Here is a 19,320-nt window from a genome sequence, read left to right as displayed (position 1 = left end):
GGCATGGCAGAGGGGGTGAGGCTGGGGAGATAGGCTGGGGCCAGATTGTGGGGGCCTGTGAGTGGGGAAGGGGAGAGGGTGGGATAAGGGTTTGCACTTTCCCTGTAGATGAGCTGCTGGCAGCTTCTGACTTCAGGGGGCTCTTGCTTCCGAGGTGTCCTTGTCCTGCGGTGTTCCTGAGAGTCTGACTGGACGCTAACCACTGTCCTCTTCTGCAGACGAGGCTACTGGGGCCCAGAGAGGGCAAGCTCTGCCTCGAAGCTGCCCAGCCGGGACCGAGACCAAGATATTTTGTCCTGAGTTGGTGCTCTGGGTATTTGCAGGGATAAGGGCTGCGTTGGACATCCTGGGGCCTCTGCTGTCCCCTTTCCGTTCTTAGCGGGGGTAGTGGGGGAAGCAGGGCCCTCAACCACGCTCACGGAGTTGCCTGCAGACTATGCCCATCAAGGCCTGGCTGGCCTCTAGGCCAGGCTGAAGGCCAGGACTGTGTTACTAAGAGAGCAGAACCAAGGGCTTCATGGATAACTGGGGAGTGAGAATCAGAGAAGACTGCCTGGAGGAGGAGGGCTTGGCCGGGGGAAGGTGTGGAGGGACATGAGTGGTCTGAAGCAGATGATGACTGGTCTTGAAAGCAGCCTCTCTGTCTCTGTCTGTTTCTCTTGGTTTCTCTTTTTCTCCATCTCTGTTCTCCGTCTCCATTTTTTTTCTGTCTCTGTTTTACTTTTCTCTTTGTCTCTCTGTCTTTTTGTTTTTCTCTCCTCTCTGCTTCACCTTCTGTGTCCGGTGCCAGGGAAACTGAGGGCAGGGTGGCACCGTCCAACTCACCTTGGCTAATTACTTGACTGTGGGCATAAAAAGAGGATTAGCTGGGGTCTCGAGGAGTCCTCCCTGACTCCCTAATCCCACAGCTCCCTTTCCCTGGCACTGAAGTGATGAATTCATTCTGAGTCCCAAATCAGCTAATTATGCCTTGGCTCTGTGGCTCTGGGACTCCCCGGGCCCCAGAGAGGATCTCGAAGTGAGCTGGGGCCCAGCTCGGCAGAGGGGTGTGGGAGGTGGGGAGGGATCCGGCTGCCATTCAGGGAAGCCAACCGGGCAGGTTTTCAGGAGCCTTTCAGAATTTTAATATCCCGGAGAACAAGGGAAATGTAATTAATTGAGCAACAAAAGCCGGGCCCAGGGGAGCAGCCACGAGCAGGCAGGCGGGATTGTGCTGAGCTGCCTCCCGGAGGCCTTTCTGGTCCGGCCCCTCCTGGCAGTGGCCACCTGGCCCTCTGTGCTTGCCTCTGGCCTCAGGCGTGGCCTCCGGCATTGCGCCTTCTCGTTTAAAGCCCAGAGCCCATCCAGGCTTTGCTGAGGGTTCTCCCTGACCAGTCACGTAGGACAGAGGCCTGCACTCTTTCGGCCCCTTGGCATGGCCCGGTGTACTCTGTGAACGGTCACACCTCTGCATCTTTGCCACAAGCTCTTGTCATCTGCAGGGCCCAGCTCAAGTCAGTCCCTCCAGGAATGTGCCCAGAGCTCCCCCCGGTCCTCCAGGCAGAGCCCTTTTCCCCATCACTGTGGTCCCCTGTCCCCTGCTGCTAGACTGCAAGCTCTGAGGGGGTGAAAAACAGGACTTGCTCGTCTTTGGACCCCTCATGTGGCCAGCACTGTGCCTGGCATGCAGCAGTATTGATAAGTGTTTGATGAATGAATGAATGATGGGGCAGCAGAAAGGCCTGCACTGACTTACTTAACATTCGGATGGATCATAGGGCACCTGTTTTGCTTCCTGGCTGCCCTCCTCCGCGTGTCCCCTGGCTAGCCTGTTGGGAGACAGGTATAGGGAGTGGGGTATTGAGCCCTCACTCCCCCTAGTCTGCTCTCAGTTGGAGGCAGCAACCTTTAAGAGAGCCCCACTGCTTTTCCTGAGAGGAGGCTGACCTAATTTTGTGGAGAGGAAGGTTGGGGATAGGCATTAATTATTGATTTGGAAATCACTTCACACAGAGCTCATGATGCAAATCCCAAATAATCACCCTTGTTAATAACCACCTCAGCATCACCCCTGGAGTAAATAAAAATCTGAACAGGGCCACTGTTCCCTTTATCACAATCTTTCTATCCTCCCCTCTTCTTTCTTCCACTCTCTCCCCATAACTTATCACGTCACGCATTATAAATTGTCATTCAACAAATGTTAGCTGAGCCTCTGTCCTGGGCCAGGACCTGCTGAGTTCTGGGAACACTGAGGTGACTCAGACACAGGCCCTGTTCCCGAGAGCTTACAGCCCAGTGGAAAAGACAGGAAGGTAAACAGATAACTATACACTAGGGCAAGATATTGATGGGGCCTCCAAGGTTGTGCAGTATGTAACCTGAACAACTGTACACAGCAGCCTAGAGTAGGTCGAAGGTGCTGAGATTGCCCAGAGCAGAAGAGAGAGGGATGAACTCTACCTGGGATGGAATGAGAAACAGTATGGGAAGTCTTCACAGAGAGAAAACAGAGCTTCAGATAGGCTGTGGTGGCTGAATAGGGGTTTCCCAGGCACAAGAGAGATGGAAAGATATTTCAGAAAGAGAAGATAATGTGAGTAAAAGCATGGAGGTGTGAAATCCCATGGTATATTTAGGGAACTTCAAATAATTTGGCATGGCTAGGCATAGGGTGCAAATTGGTGAGGGGGGAGGGAGGACAGAAGGGAGGAGTGGGAGAGAGAGAGAGAGAAAGACAGAGAGAGACAGAGATATGGATGAAGCTAGCTGGAGAGGTAGGCAGTGTTTGTTCTTGGGCGGTCGTGCAATCAAGGGTGATCTGCCAGCTCATGACCATATTTGAGGCCACAAACACTTGAGTGGACCTTCTCCCCAGAAAAATTCATGGCATCGTGCCTGCATCTTATATAGCAATTTCATAAGGTTCATGGACTACCTGCAGCGCTTCCAGGGATCTGTTCCCCGGCCAGGGGTTCACAAACCCTATCGTCTGTAGGTGATGAGAAGATCAGAGATTTTCATGTGTGGTGGTGACTTGCCCAGATATGTTCCAGAGAGTGGCTGCTGTCAGGAATTGCCCCTTTTCTGTCCTGGGCTCTGTTTTCTCTGGGCTGGTTTCAACCTCAGGCAGGTAATGCCCTCCCAAGGCAAGATGGCCCCAGCAGCTCCACGCTTAACTCCGCTCAGCTTGCGACCTCTACAGAAAGAAAGCATTTTTTTCCTGTAGTTCCAGCAGAAGTCTCAGGGCTGACTTTCATTGGCTCTGGCTGGGGTCACATGACCATTCTGGACCAACCCTGGGGCTCGGGGAATAGAATATGCTGATTGGCCAGGCCTAGGTCACATGATCCCCATGTCAGCCCACCCAAACCACAGGTACTGGTGTAAGGGAGTGGCGCCTTTTTCATAGGACTGGGAAAGGCGGCAGGGCAAAGAGGTGGCCCACCCGCCTGGGGCTTGCATTCCTGTGGATTCTCCAGACTGGAGAGGCTAGTTTTCCATGCGAGGAGTCAGGAAGGAGTGAGTGACACACAGATAGTTACTGAAGTCATTCCGGTGGATGACATCACCTAGACTTGGGAGAGCACGTCAGTTTCACAGGTGGGGGTGGGATGAATCTGGGAGAACCCCTGAACCTGGAGGAAGAGAACACGGAGGAGGCACTCGAATGGTCAGGAGTGGGGAGAAGGGAAGAATGGGGAGACGGATGTGAAGGCTCCTATCCCGCAGAGTGTGGGGGGTGGGGCCGGAAGCTGAGCTTCTTCTCTATTTTCTCTGTGGGATGGGAGCCCCAGGGTTTGCTGAGAGTTGGGTGTGGCCCTAGAGCCAGAGTACATTTGCAGGGTGACTGCTGCCTTCTTGGGCCCCTTTGGTGAGGGGCCTCATCCTCCAAGAGGGAAAGGGACTGGCCCAAGTCCCCCAGGCCAGCAGGGCAGGATTTGAATCGGGATCTCTAAGTTAGAGGCTATGTGCGTCCATAGGCGTTCTCTCTCTGCCTGCTGGGTTTCAGGATGCTTGGCTCCTCCAGGGTATGACTAACACATTCCGTTCCCCTTCCTATGCCTGCCTAGAGTTCCCCCCAGGTCACCCTTCCGCCCTCGCAGAGGACTCCTGTCTCCATTCCCATTTCCCCATATTCTCCTCTTTTTGCCACTGGCTTGACTGGTTCCTCGCAGCTATTTCTTGGGAAAGGAAAAGGCTTCTCCTGACATCAGGCCAGATCCGAGTCCCTTGTAGGCCACGTCTCTTTGTAGATGGCTCTGCCTGGTTCCATCACACAGTGGGCTGGGTCAGCAGGGTGGCTCTGGATGGTACTGGTGTGTCCTGGCTTGCTCAGGGGACTTCTGATTGCCCTGGAGATAAAGGGCATTCAGGACACATTCACTAGGCACCAGCTGTGCCCATCCTGGATGGATCCTGGGCATAGTGAGATGAGCCAGCCTTTGTGCCATGCCCTGGGTGTCAGGACACCTGGTTTAAATCCAGACCCTGCCACTTTCTAGCTGTGCGACCTGGGCAACTAACTTCAGTTCTATGAGTCTCCAGTCGCCTCTTCTATAAAATAGGGGTAATATTATCAACCTCACAGAGTTGTCATCAAGACTGAAGGAGGTCATATTTGTGCATTACCCAGAAGAGTACTCGGCACATAAAAGGCGCTCCCTAAATGCCTGCTTATTCATCCACAATCTAGTGGCAGCGTGGTGGGGCCCAGAGCCATTTCCACAGCCTCTGGGTGGAAGGGCAGATACCGTCTCTCTTGTGTCCACTGAGCAGGCTGGGAGCAGTAAGAAGCCCCGGCCTGGCCTGGGTGTCCCCACCTCTCCTCCCACCGCCTCTCGCGGCTTCTCTAACCCCACTCTCCCCATCCCCTCTCTGGTCTGACCATCCCTTCGCCCTTCCCCCTCCCAGGTATGCGGATCCTGGTGAACCTGCTGCTGGACACGCTGCCCATGCTGGGGAATGTCCTCCTGCTCTGCTTCTTTGTCTTCTTCATCTTCGGGATTATCGGGGTGCAGCTCTGGGCCGGCCTGCTGCGTAACCGCTGCTTCCTGGAGGAGAACTTCACCATGTGAGTGCAGCCCCCCGTCACGCAGGCAGCTCCCAGCCAGCTTTACCTGGGCAGATCCCCAGGTGGTGGGTCTCCTGTGAACGGCTGGACACTAACATGAGCACAGGAGGCCTCTGAGCTCTCAAAATTGGTGTCTCAAAGCCCCGGGCTGAAAGAGGCCCTCAGATGCACATTCAGCTCCTAGCGATTCTTACTTAATACACAGGTTTAACTTACTTGATCATTGGGAATTGGGGCCAACAGAGTGGAAGCAGCAAAGTACAGTCGAACCTTGAACAACACGGGCTTGAACCGCATGAGTCCACTTACACGTGGATCTTTTTCAGTAAATAAGTTGGAAAAATGGAGATGTGGGACAATTTGCAAAAACTCATAGATGAACCTTATGATCTTCTTAATAACATTTTCTTTAGCGTACTTTATTGTAAGATCACAGTTTCTAATACGCACACAAAATACGAGTCCCTCGACTGTTTATGTTACTGGCGAGGCTGCCAGTCAACAGCAGGCTATTAGTAGTTAAATTTGGGGGGAGTCAAGAGTTACAGGTGGATTTCTAACTGCGCGGCAGTCAGCGCCCCCGACCTCTTGGTGTTCAAGGGTCAGTGATAGAATGAGGCCAGATAGGAAGGCAAAGGGCATTTGAGACCCAAGCGGGAGTGATGTCGACGGGGAGAAGGAAGGCCGAAAACCTCACGAGCAGGCAGGGAAGCTGGCTGCCCGCCGCGCAGACATCCCTCCCTGCGAACGACTGAGTCATCAGGAACAGGTCAGCTTGCGCTCGGCCTTTTGGTGTCTAAAAGCAGGGTTTTGGGCTACTCCTCGGAGAAGCGATTGTGAGAAGCTGTTTAAACAGAAATCAAGCTTTGGCTCTCAGAGGAGCTGGGCTGAGTTGTCTGAAGAGTTTGACATCTACAGAACCCCAGCGGTGAGGAATCAGCAGCGTCTCGGGTGTACGTACAGATGTTTGTGCACACGAGTGTACTGTCATTGTCAGATGCGTTAGTGCATGCCGCTGTGTGCCAGGCCCCGGGGACACAGACTCAGGGAGCACTTCCATTCATCTTTTCATTCGACAAATGCACCCAAGTGCACGGGCTTGCTCTCACCAAGCCCGTGTTCAGTGCTCAGTGCTGAGGACGCAGCCGAGGATGGAGCTCCTGCCTTCTGGGAGAGCCCAGGCTGGGAGCTGGTCACAGATGCCACCGCTGAGTGACTTTCATGGCCCGGGCGTGGCTGCATGAGGCCTGGGGACACTGCATAGGGGTGGGCTGAGCTTTCTCCCTCATGGCCTGACTGGCCGTTGTGGAGACGAAGCTGGGCGAAGGTTGTGGAAGGGATTCTGGGGAACAGTGGGACCTTGTGTATGGGGGGAGGGGGCCATACACTTGAGTCAATCATTCAGCCCCGAGGCACGGCTTGCTGCAGCTGGAGAGGAGGCACCTGCTTCTCCTGGTCTGGCCTTTGAAGAAAGGGGTGTGCAGTGTGCAGGCATGAGCTCTCCATCTTAGCTTTGGGAGTTTGGGACACATCAGGCCCTCTGTCCCACATGGATCTTCTCCTAGCCACCCCATTCCCATTGTCCTAGCTCAGTCCATCACCTCCTCCTGGTGGTCTTCCCTCACCACCCACTCCCCCAGACACTCTTGCATGATCCTGCTTGCTTTTCTTCTCGGCACTCTCTCTGTCTGAAATGGCCTTACTTGTGAGTTTATTTACTTGGTCGTTGGGTGTCTCCAGGCTTGTTTCGTGCTCCTGTGTGGCAGGCGTGCTGGAGGTAATGCTTCACTTTCGATCTCATGTAGAGACCAGGAAACTGAGGCTAAGAGAGGGGAATCCTGCTGCAGAGTGAGTTTGGCAAAGTCAGAGCTAGAATCAGAACCCGGGGTCCCCTGAATCCGGAGCCTGCTGTGACTGCCCAGGGAGTGAGCTCACAGCATCCCTTCAGGCGCTGTAAGCCCACGGAGAGACCCCAAATGGTGGGCTCGAAGGTTCTCTATGAGCACAGGGTCAGGACAAGGTCGCCCGTTAGGAGTGGCAGGGCCTGGAACCTGAGCAGGTCTGTTGTCCTCTGCAAAGGGCCTGGCCCCTTCCTTTAGATTCCGTCTAGGCATTAACATGCACACGCACGACCGTTCACGCCCCGCAGGTTTTAAAAATGCGAATTGCTTTCGCAAGGTGTCTTGAGAGTGTTTTCACATCAGTGTTTCTCATTCTATGGATGAATCACGGTTCATCTAGCCAGGCCCTACTGATGGATCTTGCGTGGTTTCCAGGTTTTTGCTTTTACATACAAGGCTACAGGGCGCGTGGTGTATACATGCAATCTTTGTGAGCACGTGCGATCGATGGCTAGACTCGTAATTGCCAGCCAAGGTGAATGTACGTATTTTTATACCTTTTTTTTGGTTAAGATATAAATTACATTTAGTAGCGGGCATAACTATCGCATGTGCAGCTTAGTGAAGTTTAGCCTGAGGGAGGGGGACCTACATTTGTGTCAGTCATTCAGAAGAGGTTGGCCCTGACGTAGGGCCTGGGGCAGCAGGAGAGGGGACACCTGCTTCTCCTGGTCACCAGCGTATGTCTTCCCAGGGAATCTTACAGTGCCCGGGATGGATGTAAAATGATGTGAGCGTTATTTTTGTTTGCATTTCCCTGTTATTAGGGAGTTGAGCATCTCTTCTTATATACTGGCTATTTTTATTTCTTCTGTGAATTTTTTGTTCTTACTTTTTGTCCTTTTTTCTTCCCCCTTCATGTTTTTTTTTTTTATAGCAGATTTTAATATGCTCTAGGTATTTATCTTTTATCTATTTTATATGTTGCAAATACTTTATCCCAGGGGATAGCAAACTCTGGACTGTTTTTGTAAATAAAGTTTTATTGGAACATAGACATGCTCACCTGTTTACCTGTTTCCTGTGATTGTTTTCATGTTACAATGGCGAAATTAAGTAATTGGCACAGAGATCATGTGGTCTGAAAAAACTATTTTCTATCTGGCCCTTTTTCAGAAAAATTTACCTCCCTCTGCTTTACTCCAATTTGTTACTTGTCTTGTTAGTTCGTATGCTGCCTTTTGTCGCATAGAAGTTTTACATTTGTATAGAGTCAGTCTTGACGTTTTCCTTTGTAGAATTTGAATTTTGTGTGTCTTATCCTGAGTTAACAAAAATATTCCCTACTTTCTGGTGATAGTCGTGTGGTTATGTTTGTCACATTTGTGCTTCATAACCCACCAGAAGTTTGTTTTTTAAAATTTTATATGTCACTTAACCTCACGTATCCATAATAGTATTACTTTCAATATGACATCAATAGAAACAATTAATAATGAGAAATTTACATTCCTCTTTTCTCTTGATAACAAGTCTGCAGAAAGTTTATTTGTGTTTATGGTGGGAGGTAGGGATCTATCTTTATTATTTTCCTAATGGGTAGCAATTGTACCGACACCATTTATTGTCTGGTCCTTCTGTTCCCCATGGGTCTGGAAAGGCGTCTCCATAATATACCAAACCCTCTTTTACGCGTGGGTTTGTCCCTGTGCTCTGTGGTGTCCCATGTATCTTTCTGCTCCTGTTACAGTTCCACACGGTACTAGTAATCATAGTTGTAGAGTATTTTTTTCTCTCGTGGGACGGGACTCTGTCCGTCTTTTTTCTTTTAAAAAATTGTTTTGACCGTTCTCTCATCCAGATGAATCCTAGAACCATCCGGCCAGGTTCCACAGGCAAAACCACGCTGGGATTTTGATGGGGATTGTAGTGAGTCCTAGATGAACCCTGCGGGAGGGCAGGGCAGTGATCGTCATCTTTTACAGATGAGGAAATCGAGGCCCAGAGAGAGGACGTGACCAGTCCGAGGTCCCATAGATGGGAAGGGTAGATCGGTGCAATTCAGTATTTGTTTATTGAGCACCTACTCTGTGCTGACCAAACAGTGTGTGGGGACTAGGGATGCTGAGACCCAGTCCTTGTTCTAGAAGAGCCCAGCTTCCCAGGGGAGTTAGCTGCATGTGTCCTAGGAGCAACAGCAGGGGTGTGTGCGGGGCACAGTCTGGACACAGGGGGCCCAGGATCAGCCCTGCTTGATCCTGGGAAAGCCCCCTCAGGAAAGGTGGGGAGAGACCACAGTAGGTCAGTGGGTGCTTTTGTGACCAGAGCGGTGGTGGGGAAAGGCGTCCCAGGCAGCGGGAACAGGACATGCAAAGGCCTGGAGGCAATGACAGTGACCTGTCCCCTTCTCCTTTTGCCCACCATCACCCGTGGACAGACAAGGGGATGTGGCCCTGCCTCCCTACTACCAGCCAGAGGATGACGACGAGATGCCCTTCATCTGCTCCCTGTCGGGGGACAACGGCATCATGGGCTGCCACGAGATCCCCCCGCTCAAGGAGCAGGGCCGCGAGTGCTGCCTGTCCAAGGACGATGTCTATGACTTCGGGGCGGGGCGCCAGGACCTCAACGCCAGCGGTCTCTGTGTCAACTGGAACCGATACTACAACGTGTGCCGGACGGGCAGCGCCAACCCCCACAAAGGCGCCATCAACTTCGACAACATCGGCTATGCCTGGATTGTCATCTTCCAGGTGCGGCCACGCAGGCTGGGTACCAGGCCCCTGCCGGTCTTTGTGGGGCTGGGGATGCGGTGAGGCGGGGAGGGCGGAGTGAGCAGCTTCGCAGACAGGGCTCTGTGCTAGGCATTTGCCCCCTGTTCCGTTGAAATCTGCCCAGCTTGCTGGCACAACGGGCATGATCACGCCCACATCACAGACAGAGCAACTGAGGTTCAAAGAAAGGGCCGCAGGACCTTGGATGTGCTGCTTGATGTCTCTGTGTCTCCCCACCTTGCATGGCTGAGAAGAATGAACCAGATGCCATGAGCATAGCCGTCAGCCCAGTGCGTAGCGAGTGTTCGGCAAGGGTCACCGTCCCACTGTCTCAGAAGGAAGAACGGGGCAGGAGCAGAGGGTGGTGGCGGGAGGGCCTTACGGAGGTGGCCGCTGGGAGTGGCAGGAGCGCAGAACTCAGAGCTCCCGGGCGTGATGCGTGATGCGATCACAGCTCAGCATCTGCGTTCTGGGACCCTCTGGCCAGAGAAGGTGGGTGGGCCGCCCAGGGGCTCCTGCTTTGTGCCTTTGCCAGAAGGAAACAAGAAGGGGCGGAGGACCCTGTGTTTCTTGCCCAAGGCTGCTCCACTTCCCTCTCAGGAAGGAGCGTCTGGGGACGGTCACCAGCCCTGCTAGGTGGGCTCTGCTGGCCCCGGGCACTGAAGAGAAGAAGCCAAGGTTCAGAGAGTGGCCTGGCTGATGAGCTGGAGCTGGAGCCCAGGGACTCCTGCCTCCCGCCCTCTGGCCTGGGTGCGGTGGAGTGGAAAGGGGGTGGGCTCCAGAGCGAGAGGGACCAGGTCAAGTCCCCGTTCCACTTCCTGGCTGTGTGACATTGGGCAGGTGCCCTAACATCTCTGAACCTCAATTTCCTCACCTATGTAATGGGTATGAGGATGGCTGCCCCGCATGAGAGGTAGTGTGTGTAAAGTGCCCTGGCACACAGTAGGCCCTCTGTCTGGGGCGCCGCCTTCAGCCCAGCTCAGGCGCTGTCTCCCGCTGCTGCAGGTAATCACTCTGGAAGGCTGGGTGGAGATCATGTACTACGTGATGGATGCTCACTCCTTCTACAACTTCATCTATTTTATCCTGCTTATCATAGTAAGTGTCAGGGAAGCTGGGGCTCTCTGGGCAAGCTCAAGGACCCATGGACCGGAGGATGGGTGCTGGGGGAGTCTTTGGGAGTCCCCAGGGAGCCCTTCACAGCCAAGAGAGCTGGGTGGGAGAGAGCAGGAGGGGCAATTTTAAAAATGCAGCTCCGCAGTGGTTTATGGAAGGGACCTGTCAAGGGTGGCTGCCGGAAGGATCCATCACTTCCGATTGTCTTCATTTCTCATTTCTGGCATTTGAGTCCACCCCGTGGTTCCTGCTCCTGTTCCTCTGCCTCGTAGTCCCTGACAATACATGCTTTTTATGACCTGCGCCCGGCGCAGCCCCCGATGGAAGCCTCTCCAGGGCTCTGGCTCATCCCTCTTTTCTGGGGTGGGAAGATGAGATGCTTTGAAAACAAAGGCCTGGGCTGCTTCCCGAGCAGGGTTTGGAGAGGAGACCGAGCCTACTGTGTCCTGGTGGAGCTCCCTGAAACTCCGGGAGGGACTCCTACCTCTCAGGCAGCTCTGCTTTGTGGGGGTGACCTGGAGACCGAAGCGGGGCTCCATGTGCCTCAAGAACATGGCCCCCTTCCCGGCCAGCCCGTCTTGCCTTCCCCCACACAGTCTCCCCAGAGTGAACTAATCTGCCATGTCATGCCTGACTGCAGCCGCAGCCATAGTCCCCACACAGTCCCCAAATGTCAAGGTGATTCGGTCTTGGGAGACTCGGTGCTGGCTCCCTGCTGCGGTGAGCTGGATTCTCTGGCTTCCCGGTGGTAGGAGAGGGCGCGCTTGGCTCTTGAGGGCAATACTCCATCCTGCGATGGCGGGATGTGACCTAGGGGTTTAGGACAAGCTGGCAGGTGACCTGAGACATTCCTGCTGTTTGGCTTTGCTCTGATGCCTTCCTGGGGAGGCTGGGGCATTGGACCCAAAAGAAAACACACCAGATAAAAGCGGGGGGACCCAGGCTTTGTTCAGCATCGCCATCCATCCACTGGATCAGTCACTCCCCAACACCATCAGGGAAGCTGATGCTGTGAGTCGGGCTGGGCACCACCTCCCACCCCCGGCCCCTGAGGACCACACAGTCTCACAGGGGAAGATGGGCTACAGCAGACAGTGACCAGACAGCATCTTGGGAGCCATGACACCCAAGAGGCTGAGGGAGCCCAAGGAGGCCCCTAACCCAGCTCAGAGGAAGGATGGGAGGAGCGGAGGCTCCCGGAGGAGGTGACACCAGAATTGAGCCTTAAAGGCTAGAAGTGTGTGGGAGGTCGTGGGGTGGGGGCGGGGGTGGTGCCGAGGAAGAGCCATCTGGGCAGGGGTGCTCTGGAGACCCTGAAGCAAACAGAAGCCTCCAGAAAAGGGGACAGTGAATAATGGGTTGCTAGAGAAGCCTAGAATTCCAGAGAGAGGCTGGAGAATGCTCTGTCTGCCCCTCCCGATGGAGTTAGGGACTGGAGTCTGGGGTCAGTAATAGCTGCGGAGCTCATAGTGAAATGGGGCCCAGCGGCAGACCAGACAGCAGAGCCTGAGCGATCATACTGTCACTTACCCTCCCGAGTCTGGCCATGTAGGGTCACCTGCTCACTCCTCAGATGAGCGCCCCGAGCCCCAGAGAGGTGAGGTGCCCGGCTTGGGCCATACAACCGGTGAGGGGTGCTCAGCCCTCAGCCCCAAACCCTCAGTGCTCCCTCTGACTGGAAAAGTCCTAAGCTTGTCTTGCCCAAGCCTTTCATTTTACAAATGGGGAAATGGAGGTCCAGAGGGGATGGGGAGCTGCCTGGGCCCCCCAGGGGCAGCAGCTGCAGAGCAGGTTGTGAAGAAGACTGGCAGGTGTGAGTTGCTGGAGGGCGGGGTCTGCGGCCCGCACACGGGCCTGGTGCAGGGCGGATCACTAGGAAATGACTGAGAATTTTCTTACCTGGGAATTTTCCCAGAGTCCTCTGGGCCTGGAAGCCCCCACCCCAGTCCCAGAACCCCAGCTCTCCAGCCATGCGGTAGGGGAGAGGAGGGAAGGGCGAATCACTGACTGGGGCTGCAGCCTGCAGGAACCTCCTGGTGGGCAGCCTGGAGGAGGGTGCAAAGCTACCCACGGACTCCCGGGCAGGTGTCTGAGCCCGGTTCAAAGGCTTAGCGAATGCAGGGGAGGGGCATGCCTTCTGGACTTCAGGGCAGGAGGGGCTCTTCTGCCTGTGGTGGCCCCTGGAGCTGGACCCACAGACTGGAGGTGACAGGACTCCTAGCACTAACTGGGTAGCCCCTCCCCACCACCCCAGCCAAGCCCAGATAAAGTCACACCCGGCTGGGGCCAAAGGCAAGGCCAGAGAGGGTGGGACTCAGGGTCTGGACAGCCTGGGAGGGGCTGTGCCTCCCTCCTTGGCCTCAGCACTGATGTCCCAGGCGAGAGGGCAGCCGTGGCTAAAGGCCAGGGCTCTGAGGGGCGTGAGCTTGGAAGCTGGGCCCAGTGGGGCCCGGGGAGCTGCCTGGGCCACCGGTCCTGGGCCCTGGCCTCCTCCTGCAGCCGGGCCTCAGCGCTCTCTTCCCTCCCCACCCGTGCGTGCCTCTCTGTCTCTCCGGGCCCTCCTCTCCTCCCGTCTCCCCGTCTCCCCCGCCCCGTCACTGTCTCTGCTTCTGCCTTCTCTGAGCCCGTCTCCCTTTTTCTCGGTGTCTCTCCTCGTTCTTGTCTCTCTGTGCCCCTGGCCGTCTCTGGCCGTCTGCCGCCCACTCTGTCCTTTCCCTGTTTTGTGTCTCATCTGTGTCCTGCCCTCCTCCGGTCTTGGTTTGCCTCTACCCTCCGCTCGCTCTGCCTCTGTCTCCTCGTCTCTCCATGTCTCCCACTGCCCCGCCCCAACTTCCATGGCTTCCCCCCACGCTGACCCTCCGACCCCTCCGACCCCTCCGTCCCCATCCCTGTCCTCTCCTCCCGTTGGTCACAGGTGGGATCCTTCTTCATGATCAACCTGTGCCTCGTTGTCATAGCGACCCAGTTCTCGGAGACCAAGCAGCGGGAGCACCGGCTGATGCTGGAGCAGCGGCAGCGCTTCCTGTCGTCCAGCACGGTGGCCAGCTACGCCGAGCCCGGCGACTGCTACGAGGAGATCTTCCAGTACGTCTGCCACATCCTGCGCAAGGCCAAGCGCCGCGCCCTGGGCCTCTACCAGGCCCTGCAGAGCCGGCGCCAGGCCTTGGGCCCAGGGGCCCCCACCTCCGCCAAGCCCGCGCCCCAAGCCAAGGAGCCCAGGCACTTCAGTAAGTGGCCCTGCCTCCCGTGGCCTCCAGGGTGCTCCGCGGGGGCCTCGTGTGCCTCCGACGGGGGCCTCCGAGCCTGTCCCCCTGTCTCCCCAGCACGGGCAGGTTGAGAAGCCCGGTCTCCCCCGGGAGCTCCAGTCTGCACCCCTCATTCCTCCCGCTTTCCGACCACCTGCCTGCCAGTGCCTGGGCTGGCCCTGGGCTCAGGGGAGGCAGCGCCCCCTCACCCCCGCCAGAAGAGTGGCCCCCAATCCAGTGTGTGCCCTTCCCCCTGGGGATCCGCACTTGAAGACATGATCAATCCTACGTCTTCGGTCGTGTGACACTCTAAAATTCCCTCCCATGACAGCCGGCCTCGCCTCATGCACGGGTTCCTGGGGTCACCACATGCTTGCTAGCGCACAGGAACGGTGACGCTCAGCCACCTGCAAGGCAGGGGCCCGGCCCGCCCCGCGAGGCGGACGCTGTGCTCCTCTGATCTCCTGCCTCGGGCTCATTTCTCCACTCGCTGGCCTGTCACCGTCACAGGTCGTTTCTGAGAGTTAGCACTTCAGGCTCACGAAGGGCTCTGCATTAGTTTCCTCATCCGTCCTGGAAAACAGACTGGAGAGGGGGCACAGTGAGCAATACTGCCCCCAGATGGGAAACGAAGGTCCAAAGAGATGAAGGGCGTCCCTTTAGGTCACACAGTGTGTCAGTGCCAGAGACTCAGCGTTGGGATGTCAGTTTCGGGCTCTGCAGAGCCGCCCCAGGGAGAAACGGGTCCCTCCCTCGGGAGGGGGCACGTGCTGTGAGAGGCGGCCCACCCCCCGGGCTCGGTCCGACCCAGTCTCTGCCAAGAAGGAAGTCAGCAGGTGTCAGGACTGTGCCCCAGAGCAGGCTCAGGTGTGTGACCGGGACAGCCCAGGCCCCATTGTGGGCCTCAGTTTCCCCCTGAAAACGGAGAGCAAGGCCACGCGCAGTGGGGTCAGCCTCCCCAGGCCCTGCTCCCGCAGCTCTCACGTTCTGGGGATCTGAGATTCTTGGGAGGCAAGCTGGAGAATTCATGCTCAGAGCTGCCACCCACCCACCCGTCCTGGGCACCAGCCTTCCAGGCATGGTCTGGGACGAGGCTCCAGGTGGTCGGTGGGCTGGCCCAGCACCCAGACGGTGCGGGGGGGTGGGGGCGGGGGGGGCGGCGGTTAGAGGAGGAAACTGGGCTCTGGGCAAGGCTGGCACCCGGTGTTCCTGGGCGATTCGGGGAGGGGTGTTTATGCAGGAGCTTCCTGCTGCTGCCCACCACCCTCTGCAGGGGACCTGCGTGGGGACGGTCCCCGGGAAACAAGTGTCAGGGAGCCCGGCCCCAGTAAGGGTAGTGGGGTGTTGGGCGGAAGAAGCACTTTGCCCTGTTCTAGGGCTGAGTGGGCTTCGGCCACCCGGCCCCGGCTCCCGAGGTCGAGGTCTTGTCCAGGGCGCTGAGGGGCTGAGGGATGTTTAGAGGCAGGTGTGGGAATGAGGATAGGCGTTACCTGTGTTTCTTTCCCTTTAACATTAATTTTTTTTTTTTTTTGCTCGCACAAAGTAAAACGTGTTTATTCTAGGAAAATAGAGACAAACATAAAAGAAGAAACCAAACCGCTCAGAGAGCTCCTCTCTGACTTCCCTTTGAAATGGTTTACAGATCATGTAACCCGGGTCCGAGCCTGGCCCAGGCTTCTGACACCCTCCCCAGCAGAGAAGGGGTGAAAGCTCCTGCCCCGCCCCTGTCACCCCGGGGGCCCCTCCTGCCCGCTCCCCCTGACTCTCGGCTTGTGCTCCTTGGACCCAACGCCCCACACGCTGGTGCAGCCCCTCTCTGTCATGCTGGCCTCCGACCCCGCCAGCTGCCCCCGCTGCCTGCTGGAGTGAGGGCTGGGGCTCCTTGTCTCTTTCCCTCTCTGGGTCATGGGCTCTGGGCTCAGGCAGAACTGAGGAACGCTGAGACCACCTCGGCTTCCTCTGAGGGACGGTCACCCTCCGTACCCCCTGTTCTCTCAGAAGCAACTCCTCAGCCATTTTCCAAACTCCACAGCCCTCAGCAAGCAGGACGGTAGGGAGGGGCTGGGGTTCTGGAGAATCTGTTCGGTGACTGACCCAGGCCCACAGGCCGGGAAGGAATGAAGCAAGGACAGTTAACGTGCACATGTGCCCCAAGCATGTCATGCGTATTAACCAGTAGAAACCCCACAGCCCTGCGTGGTGGGCGCTCCCGGTCCCCACTTTTGCATGGGGGAAAACACAGCCCAAGAACCTCAGGAACTGCAGGCCACTCAGCCTCTGGGTGGGGCTACTGTGTTCCAGACAGAGCCTGGGGCCACAGGAACCTGAGCACAGAGGGCTTATGTGCCAAGGTTAGGCCAGGGCCTGCTATGGATGGGTGCTGCCTCCTTCCAGACCCCTGAGTGTGACCTGAGGCACTGACCCTGCCCTCTGTTTGCTTTTCAGAGCTGTGCCCGAGACATAGCTCCTTGGACCCAACGCCCCACACGCTGGTGCAGCCCATCTCTGCCATGCTGGCCTCCGACCCCGCCAGCTGCCCCCGCTGCCTGCGAGAGGCAGGCCGGCGGCCGTCAGGCCTGGGCAGCACCGACTCAGGCCAGGAGGGCTCTGGCTCAGGGGGCTCAGGCGGTGGCGAGGACGAGGCTGATGGGGACGGGGTCCGGAGCAGCGAGGATGGGGCCTCCTCGGGGCTGGGGAAGGAGGACGAGGAGGAGCAGGCGGACGGGGCTTCCCGGCTGTGTGGGGACGTGTGGCGGGAGACGCGAGCCAAGCTGCGAGGCATCGTGGACAGCAAGTACTTCAACCGGGGCATCATGATGGCCATCCTGGTCAACACCGTCAGCATGGGCATCGAGCACCACGAGCAGGCCAGTGGGGTGGGCAGCGGGGCGTGGGCCGGGCGCGGTGCGGGAGGGCTGGGGCGCCCGAGCCAGCCACACCCAGCCCGGGTGTGTCGAACACCCTCTGCGTGTCTGTTTCCCCCACTGACCAAGCCCGGGTCCACTTCCTCCATGCGGCCTTAGTGCCCAGCCCAGGACAGAGGGGCTCAGGTATCTGCCGAATGGCCGAATGAGTGAAGCAGAGCTAGGACCGGACGACTTGGGGCGAGACCCAGGGAGAGCCGGGTCTGCGTACACCTACGCAGCCCAACATTACACCTGGGCACCCGTGGCCCATCTCCCGCCGGTCCCTGCCGACTCCAACTTTCACTCATTGCCTCTCCTCATGAGCCCACCTGTCCATTCTCCCCAGAGCAGCTGGAGTGATGTTTCCAGAGGTGGGGCTCGCCCCTGCCCACAGCCCGCCGCAGCTTCCCATTGCCCTTGGCACAAAACTCGGGCCTTTCCCCTGATATTCGAGTCTCTTCATGCTCCGTCCACAACGTGCCTTCGGCCGCGGGACATCCTCCTGTCCCTGATGCTCCCACTCACCCACTCTCCCCGCAGGCCCTGAGGGTGGCCCCGTGGTTGCCTGGCAAAGCCTGCCTCCCATCTCCCCCCTCCGCCACCCCTGCCGTTGCTTCTGTCCTCAGCTCTGCATGCAGGGGGTGCAGGGGGTGTTGGCTGAATTCAGTGGAGTGTCCCAGACTCCTTGAGCCATCAGGGGTACAGCTGGGGGTTCAGAGGTAAGAGGAGTTCAGAGAAAGGGTCCCCAAGGAAGGATAGCACATGGAAGGGGGGATGGCTTCTGGGAGGTGGCAGAAGCATGGGGAGGTCGCATACAAGAACAGAGGCGCCTATGTGTAGGGACATAGGATGGAGGGCTGTGTGGGGTTAGCACAGATGTCCCCCGTTTGTAGGCCACACCCAGGTGATAGCATGGGTGACAAGTCCAGCCCTGGCTCCATTTAGAAAAACACTGTTTTCTGTCCCCCAGCCCCTAGGCAGGTTTCCTCCCGTAACCTGCACCCCAGCCCTGTGATAACACCCCATTTGGCATCTGGAGACCCTGAGGCCCAGGGAGGGGATGTCACTGGCCCAAAGTGCCATGGCCAGCCAAGGGCTAGACGTGGACCCCCAGCTTCCCGAGGCAGGACCGACGCCTCGCGGCGTTCAGGATTTGGAGACCCCTTTGCTTCCCCGCGGCCCTCTCTCTGTGGAAGACCCGCCCTGCACCCCGCGGTGGGCCACGCTCTCATTTCCCTCTTCATTAGTTCGCCAGGCACAGGCCCCATTCAATTTACTTAAATGCGGCCCCTGGGGCTGCGCGACACTGTTTGGAGCTGCTGGTTTGCCAGCCGTTCTGGCTTAATTAAAAAGGTCTCTGGGGAGGGCGGAGGAGGGCTGGGGGAAGGCTTTCTGCAGGGTAAAGCTGGCGAGACGGGCGGTCCGGAACCCACTTAACTGGGGTCCAGCCTGGTGGCCTTTGCGTGGTCCTGGCCTGCAGGCGGCCAGCGTCCCTGGGGAAGGTCCCACAGGGAACAGGTGCGGTTGGGGTGCTGGCTCTAGTTTCTGAGTGGAGCGGTACCGAGGGGGCCTGTCACAGTCCTGCTACACCAGGGCCGGGGCACCGTCCCCGCCAGTGGCTTGCTGGAACCAGCTTGCGAGAGCAATTCTCTAACGCTGAGGAATTCTTCAAGGCTGTCGGTTGAGATCAGTCGATAGCTTGAAATCGGCCAGGGTGGGAGTGTTTACACCATGGAAATTGGCATATGCTGTAAATTAGGATTATTCTTCAGAGGCCTGTTTGCCAGTGTCCTACTGGTCTCTGTCTTCTCAGCTGCCCCTCCAAGGCAGCACAGTGGCCGGGCCAGCTCTGTCCTCTGGCTCCAGTCTCTTCCTTCGCCTGCCGGCCCCAGCCCCAGGCCAGGCCGTGGGCCCTACCCCAGCCTGCAGGCTCTCCCTGCCTAGCCTCTGCCTCCTCCCTCCTGCCATATCCTGCCTGAGCAAGCTTTCCAGCCTCAAATATGGTAGAGCCTCTTCTCTCTGGCATCACAGGCACCCCTGGGTGCCACCACCCCCCGGGCTAGGGAGGCCGTTCGCACTGGTCAGTCTCCTGTCCCTTCTTAGCATCCACTCCAGTTTCCTTATCTACCGAGCAGGTGCCCTAACTTTGTGCCCTTCTCCTCACAAGCTCCTGTTTACTGAGCACCTACTAAACGTCAGGCCTGGATACTGAGTCCTCAAAGCCTCCTCCTCACAGAGTGGCTGGAAGGGAGCAATGCATTAAGAAGTCTGGCACATAGTAGGTGCTCACTACTTCGGAATTATTTTTGAATCTTTTCTTAGAGCCTTACGCCACCACTTTTGGGGTGAGTTTACCATCTGCTGTCTGGAGCCTCAAAAAATTGA

The 19,320-nt window shown here is 57.0% G+C and overlaps 1 protein-coding gene across 1 annotated transcript in view; it reads left to right on the top strand.

Moving 5' to 3' along the window:
* The window catches only part of CACNA1I (calcium voltage-gated channel subunit alpha1 I), a 110,791-nt gene that overhangs the window by 51,328 nt on the left and 40,143 nt on the right, over nt 1–19,320 (top strand). The window contains exons 6-10 of the mRNA XM_039863408.1: nt 4,894–5,053; nt 9,332–9,647; nt 10,674–10,766; nt 13,699–14,011; nt 16,475–16,896. Of these exons, the coding sequence (XP_039719342.1) occupies nt 4,894–5,053; nt 9,332–9,647; nt 10,674–10,766; nt 13,699–14,011; nt 16,475–16,896 (1,304 nt within the window). The remainder of the gene's footprint in view (nt 1–4,893; nt 5,054–9,331; nt 9,648–10,673; nt 10,767–13,698; nt 14,012–16,474; nt 16,897–19,320) is intronic.

This window comes from Pteropus medius, unplaced genomic scaffold (genome assembly GCF_902729225.1).
Source record: "Pteropus medius unplaced genomic scaffold, Ma_sr-lr_union100, whole genome shotgun sequence".
Classification (NCBI taxonomy): domain Eukaryota; kingdom Metazoa; phylum Chordata; class Mammalia; order Chiroptera; family Pteropodidae; genus Pteropus; species Pteropus medius.
This window is presented reverse-complemented; position numbering and strand designations above follow the sequence as displayed.